Consider the following 7,522-nt stretch of genomic DNA (forward strand, 5'->3'; position numbering starts at 1 on the left):
AATGAACTTGAGTGTAAAGCAAAGAATTGAAATACTCATGATGATTGGGTATGGAGACAAATCGTGAACTCAGATGGAAGTGTGTAATTTATTTAATGATAAATATCCAGAAAGACCCATAACGCAGTCAACAGTAAGTAAGATTAAAAAGAAATTTCGAGAAACTGGTACGGTTGAAAATGCACGCAAATCAGGTCGTCCCTTTGTAAATTATGATACAACATTAGATGTTCTATTTGCTTTTGAAGAAGATGCGCACACTTCTGTTCGTACGGTTAGTCGTGATCTCGATGTTTGCAAAACAACGGTACACAAAGTAATAAAACTTGAAAAATAGCGCCCTTTTAGATGCACACTTGTACAGGAATTAAACGAGGATGATCCAGATAAAAGAATACAATTTTGCGAATCAATGATGGATAACTGCCACCGAAACCCTCTCTTGGTTCAAAATATTATTTGTTCTGATGAGGCTACATTCATATTAAATGACGAGGTCAATCGTCAGAATTGTAGATACTGAGCAAAAGAAAACCCCAACTGGATGCGGGGACATCATACACAATACCCGCAAAAGGTAAACGTATGGGCTGGCATTGTAAGAAATATAATCATCGGAATCTAGTTTTTCGAAGGAAATTTAAACGGACCAGCATACATTCAGTTTTTAAGGGGTTATCTCGTACCTACTTTAGTTAATTTATTCTCCAGTAGAATTAATCCTGGAGGTTTTGATGAAAGTTTATGGTTTCCAAGGATGGTGCGCCTCCGCACCAGTTCGAAGGTACCTAAACGAATTTTTTTCAAACATGTGGATTGGAAGACATGGACATATTGAGTGGCCATCGAGGTCGCCAGGCCTCAATCCTTTGGATTATTTTATGTGGGATCATTTGAAGAATGTTGTTTATAAAACGAAACCTGCAAATATTGAAGACTTAAAAACAAGAATTCGTAAAGAAATAAACAATATTTCTCAAGAAAGTATAAACAAGGTTCTACAAGAATTTGTACAACGTTTTAGTTACTGTCAAATACAACAAGGGCTACAAAATTAATTTTCTAAGCTCATATCTTTCAAATTATATCCGTTAGACCCCCAGTATTATACTACTATAATCAGCTCATTTTTATCGATCTAAAAATGTCGTAAAATACAGGGTGTTACATTAAAAAAAGGCCGATGACGTCATCACCTTGTGTATAACCTTGTATAATGAAATTTTATTGTAAAATGTAGAACATTAAACTTTTTTAAAAAGGCTTTTTATTTAGGAAATATCGAATTCATTCCATACTTTAAGGACACACTGTATATTCTAAATGCATGTGAATTGATAAATATATTTCTCCTGCGTTGTATACCATTTTCGTTTAAACTTGCAACAGTGTTATACTGTTATTAAACATATAGCTTAAGTTATAAAATAGTAACGATAAAGTGTTCATTGAAAATCACTGAAACAGAATAATACATTTCATTTTTAAAATATTTTTCATACATAAGAATTTACTTTTATATACATATTCCGTTACATGTGAAATTCCTTTGTGTATTGCAGGTGTCTTGTTGTACGAGATGTTAGCCGGTCGATCGCCATTCGACATAGCGGGAGCGTCTGAAAATCCAGACCAGAACACGGAAGACTATCTATTCCAAGTGATTCTTGAGAAAACTATTCGTATACCTAGATCACTTAGTGTTAAAGCGGCGAATGTTCTGAAAGGATTCCTGAACAAAAATCCAGCTGATAGGTTAGGATGTCACAGCCCTGAAGCGTTCGTTGAGATTACGGGTCATCAGTTTTTCAAAAGTATTGACTGGGATATGGTAAGTGCATATAAGTAAACATGTTGTGCAGTTTGGTCCTGGATATTAAATGAATTTAAAAATTATTCAGTTTTAAATAAGTGGGAGACATTTTTGTCCCATGTTTGATTGTTTATTTATAGCATTTTTCATATAAAAATGCGTGCACGTCATTCAAGGTTTACGAACGTCAGAACTCCACAGCGTTGCCAAAACATTATAATAGTTAGTAAGTGAGGAATTTTTAAATGTCAACTATTTGTCAAACTATTATATTAACAGTAAATACACTAAGTTTTAAGACTACCGCAACACATTAAAATACATAAGATATATTCCAAATTTTAAACTTACCTCTTTTAGGGTTTAATAGTAAAAACGTCCCGTCTTTATTTCTTGTTCAAAAAATCTATCTTATATGAAAGCATATCAGCTTTCTACAGACTATTTATTTGTTTTGGCATAGCACAATCACAATACACAACATTAATTAGTTTTTAAAGCTATTAATCTAAATTTAATATGTATTAATAAATACAATTTATTAATATATATTATCTTATGTAAATTGTGCAAGAAATCAAAACATAAACAAAATTCTTACTCTAAAAAAGCGGCAACACTTTATACACTTTTGCCACACGCGAACTGTCAATAAAATTGGAAGTATTCCTATATCAGTTGCGTACAATTGTCTAATCTATTTAATTAAAATTATAATTTTGTGGAATATTAGACTTAAAAGACTTATTTTATAAAATTTATATTATTAATAGTAACAAATGTTTTTGGTTATTTAATCAATATAATTCTAAAATTTCCAATATAATGATGATTTTATTTTTTTGATTATTACACCATGTTGATGCCTATGAAAGATCGAGCAGTTCCATATGGGTTTCGTATTATTAGCTGTGTTAGGAAAATTTGAACTCTAAGGTTGATGTTCTGGAAATTGTAAATATAATGGACGTCACTTTATATAAATTGTGACGTGCAAGCATTTTTATATGAAAAATGCTATATTAATTTAACCCACAACTGGTGACGTGGTGCCATTCAGTACCTCAGAGAGGTACGAATTTAGTTGTAAAACGATTGCGCATTTAACAACAAGCACTAACTTCGAGATACGTATTCCTTTGTAAGTCTTCTGTGACTAGTGCATACGTCAAGAGAGAGTCTAACGTTGTTTAAACTTTGTTGTTTTAAATGTTGTTTATTCGGAGCGCTTCTTCAATGTATGGGTCCCCTTACCAGTTAAAGAGTTTGGCCAAGAGCAGACGTCATTAAACGAAAGCAGTTTTGTGTTAATGAAGGGAGTGATTGGGAAGACAAGTGGTTGCTAAGAAGCAGTAGTGAGTCAGTTAGAGTGAAGAAGGTTGTCAGCCATGCTTCGCATGTTACCAGCTATACATTTTGGAGCGGCTCTTTCGATTTAGCGTTTTTGACTTGCAGATTGCAAAGTGAGAAGTTTGACCAGTATAAAATACACTTATTATTCTATATAATACTTTTATTCGAAGCAAATTAGCATATACCACCGTAATTAGGTCTTTATTTATGAAAATGCGTTTGACCTGGTAGCATTGGTTTAACGTATTTTTTTTTTGTAAAAAAATCAACACAATAAGATGAATTGCTCTGATGTACTATGTAACATTTCTTTTTTGATCATCATCATCACCAGTAGCTGTTTTAAGTCCACTGCTTAACGTAAGCCTTCCGTAAGTAGTGTCGTACGGTCGTAGCATCCACAGAGGTATTTTCTGTATCTGGATATAATTCGGACGCCGCTCGTGAGGTGGAGCGAAGGTTCTTCGCCTCCATCCTCGACCTCGTGGTTACTTGTGTGTGCTTTACCACGCTCCACGTGAAGTTCACCGCTGGCTCTGTAGTCTCCGAAGGCCCACCTACAATCCAGAAAACTTTACAGTTCGAGGGTTCTTACTTGACAGAGGGTTTCTCTTACATGTATGAATATGAGTATTCTAATTGCGGTGTACTTCACAGATATGTCGGCTTTTCACGTTTCGATGTGTGATCGAGCATAAACTCCACGAGGTGTAAAAGAACACCGTCGGAGTGGCCACTTCGACGTTGGTGCTACGCCTCGCTTTTTACCTCCCGCGGAAACAATCTTATAAAGACGTTGATTATTTCCGTCGAGAAGGTTTCTATCGGCGAAGCGTGACTTCAGCTTGGCTACCGAGTGAGGAGCAATTCTATGTCTAGTTTTGCTGAATGAGCTTATATCGTTCGACCATCTTGTTGGAGAACGTCCTAAAAGATGGCAAAGCTCCTGGACCTGACAATGCATATGCTGTATATAGCATACAAGTGCTATTTCAACGATGTAGAGACGTGAATAGCTCTATTTATGCATGCTTCATTGATTGCCATAAAGCGTAACATAATGTGTAACTTTTCTTTTCAGTTATTATTTATGAATATTTTTATATTTCCTGTGATGATGTAAACTTATTGGAAATAAACGCATTATTTGTTGACTTTTATGAGAACGTAGTTTTGGCGCAAGTTAAATTAATAAAATGTATGTTTTAGTTGGAACAAAAACAAGTACCCCCTCCCTATAAACCACGATTGGATTCAGAAAGAGATTTAGCCAATTTCCCACCAGAATTTACCGATGAACCTGTGCACCTTACACCAGATGATCCGTAAGTTACATCTCTATATTAAATTTAAATTATTTTAACGAGCGATTAACTGTTTGATGAAGCATGAAGCAAGTTAACTTCATATGTGGGACAGATGTTTTCAGTTGTTATTTGAACATTTAGTTCCATTACTTTCAGATTTATTGCGCATAGCCTTTATATACCACGCGGTCCATATGTATGAAATAAATTCATTTTTAACGTTAATATGTACTATGTGAAAAAAACCTGAAACAAGTCGATGTTCATTCTGGAATTGGAAAAAATAAAGAAAAATACCACCCTTACAAAGTTTAGTTGGTTCAGGAGTTAAATGAAGAATATCCTGATAGAAGGCAAGAATTCTGTAAAATGATGATGGACAGAATGAACGGACAGAATGGAGCAGAGAAAATCCTCTCTGGACGTGTGAGACTCACACGCAATATCCTAAAAAAGTTAACGTTTGAGTTGGTATCATTAACAATAAAATTATTGGTCCCTATTTTTTTGAGGGCAAAGTTGATGGTGAGGTTTATCTAGATCTTTTGATTAATTTTTTAGTGCCTACATTACAAAGATTTTTTCCTGATGTTAGTCATCCAAATGAGATAAATAGATTTATTTAATACCAACAAGACGGAGCTCCACCGCATTTTGCACGTATAGTTAGAAATTATTTAAACGAGGTTTTTCCCAATAGGTGGATTGGAAAACGTGGAACGATCAAATGGACGGCTAGATCCCCCGATTTGATTCCTCTTGATTACTTCTTATGGGGTTATTTAAAATCCAAAGTAAATTTAAATAGACCAAACAGTATTGCTGATTTAAAAGTTAGGATAACGGAAGAAATTAACAAAATAACTCCCGAGATCGTAGAAAATGTTGTACGACAATTCCAAAATTGCCTCGGTTATTGTCAAGAAGTCAATGGTGGTCATTTTGAACATTTAATTTAATTGTAAAGTACATTGAAAAATACATTCTAAATATTATGTGACATTATTATCTTCATTCAACCTAAAGTTTTGTGACACAGACATTATCAAAATTTTACATTTTAAAAATCAATTTTCTCAGTCATGATTGCATCAAACTTAAACTTTATATTGCTGAACAGAGGATTAAAATCCCTTTCTAACAAGGTACGACCCCCTTTGTTGTAAAATTTTCGAGTGGGTGCTTATAATTTAAAGGGGGTGCTGGAGGGGCATAATATTTTCATACTATTAATTGTCAATTTAAGAATAAAAATCGACCTGTTTCAGGTTTTTTTCACATAGTACATAATAACGCTAAAAATGAATTTATTCCATACATATGGTATGTTCCAGACACTGCATGGTATATGCAGTGTCTATAGTATACTGACTTATAATTGAATCTATAATATATAGTTTGATTGTGTTGTCATTTACATTCTTTTATTAAAAATTGCTAATAAGTTATAGAATATCGATAGCCTAATGCTGACAGATCGTAACCCACAAAAAATTGAAAATTCATATTTTTGTGTCAAAGGCAACCAACCGTGCATCCCTATATGCTGTTAAATTCTCGTAACCTAAATAAAATAGTAAGGTGGCCATTCCCGCGATTTCTAACAAGTCCTAACCCGCTCGCGTTGTTTGTTTACTTCCAACTCATCTTATCCCACAGTGTAGCTTGAATGGCAAAGCGCGCAAAGCTACCGCGCCGACTCGCTTTTGCCAAACAATATCATAAAACTTAAGAAAAGAAATATTTTTAAAATTTTGGGAAATGTCCTGGGAACAAAAAAGGATGTTCTTCGCTCATATGGTTACATACAAGGAGAAAAAAAGATGTTATGTAGATGGACCTTCCAGGCGAAGTGGTACCTACGAATACTTTCTGACAGTAAAAGGCGATAAATTACAAGTTTGCCAATTGATGTTTCTTAACACACTAGGAGTAGGAGAAAATATGGTACAGAACTGGGTAAGTGCGGTACGAAAAGATGGATTTCTAGAAAGTTGTGACATGATGCAAACAAGGATCAAAGAAAAAAGAGAGTCTACACCAAAAGCAAAACAGGACATTTTGCGAGTACAGAATTTACGAGAGTTTTTGAACAGGCTGCCTAAAATAGAGAGCCACTATTGCCGCAAGTCTACTGGAAAGTTATACCTGGAACATAATTTCAAATCGAAAACTGAAGTATATAATCTTTATAAAGAACAATGTAAAGACAGGGAGGTACCATTATCAAATTGTAAATTCTCTACAGAATTTGACAAAATGAATTTAGCATTGTTTAAACCACGCAAGGACCAATGTGATATATGTTCATCTTACAAGATGAAACAGGTTACAGATGAACAATACGCATCCCACGTTAGAGCAAAAGCCCTAGCACGCGTCGAAAAAGAAACCGATAAAACCAGAGCCATCCATAAAGAAATTTACTGTTTTGTCGTTGATGTGCAGGCAGTCAAATTGTGTACAGTGTTACAGGCTAGTTCTTTGTACTATAAAACAAAGCTACAAGTACATAACTTGGAAAACCATCGCAGCATGAATTTCGTTTGGAATGAGACTGAGGCAGACCTTGATTCATCTGTATTCACTACGTGTTTAATAAAACATCTAGAACAATATTTGACCTTTGAAAAGAAAAATGTTATAATATTCTCGGACGGCTGTGGTTATCAGAATAGGAATGTCGTCCTTGCGAATGGTTTATCGATTTTAGCTTCCAAGTATGAAGTCGAGATTGAGCAAAAATTTCTAGAAAGAGGTCACACTCAGATGGAGTGTGACTCTACCCACAGTCTTATTGAACGAAGACTAAAAAATCGGCAAATATTCCCACCCTCAGACTATATTTCGGTAATATCAGAAGCCAGGAAGAATTCTGCACCTTTGGAAGTATCCTATCTCACCCACACTTTTTTTCTAAACTACAATGACTCTAAAAACTTTCGTTACATCTCAATTCGTCCAGGTAAATCAAAAGGAGATTTGAAGGTAACAGATCTTAGAGGCTTAAAATACCTACCAAATGGGGATATATTATACAAAGTGGCCC

The 7,522-nt window shown here is 34.6% G+C and overlaps 1 protein-coding gene across 3 annotated transcripts in view; it reads left to right on the forward strand.

Moving 5' to 3' along the window:
• Positions 1–7,522, forward strand: part of aPKC (protein kinase C iota type) — a 236,392-nt gene that overhangs the window by 207,305 nt on the left and 21,565 nt on the right. For all 3 annotated transcript variants that reach the window (XM_072525238.1, XM_072525240.1, XM_072525239.1), the window contains 2 exons: positions 1,563–1,831; positions 4,376–4,491. In XM_072525238.1, coding sequence (XP_072381339.1) covers positions 1,563–1,831; positions 4,376–4,491 — 385 coding nt within the window. The remainder of the gene's footprint in view (positions 1–1,562; positions 1,832–4,375; positions 4,492–7,522) is intronic.

This window comes from Diabrotica undecimpunctata, chromosome 3, assembly GCF_040954645.1.
Source record: "Diabrotica undecimpunctata isolate CICGRU chromosome 3, icDiaUnde3, whole genome shotgun sequence".
NCBI classification, from domain to species: Eukaryota; Metazoa; Arthropoda; class Insecta; order Coleoptera; family Chrysomelidae; genus Diabrotica; species Diabrotica undecimpunctata.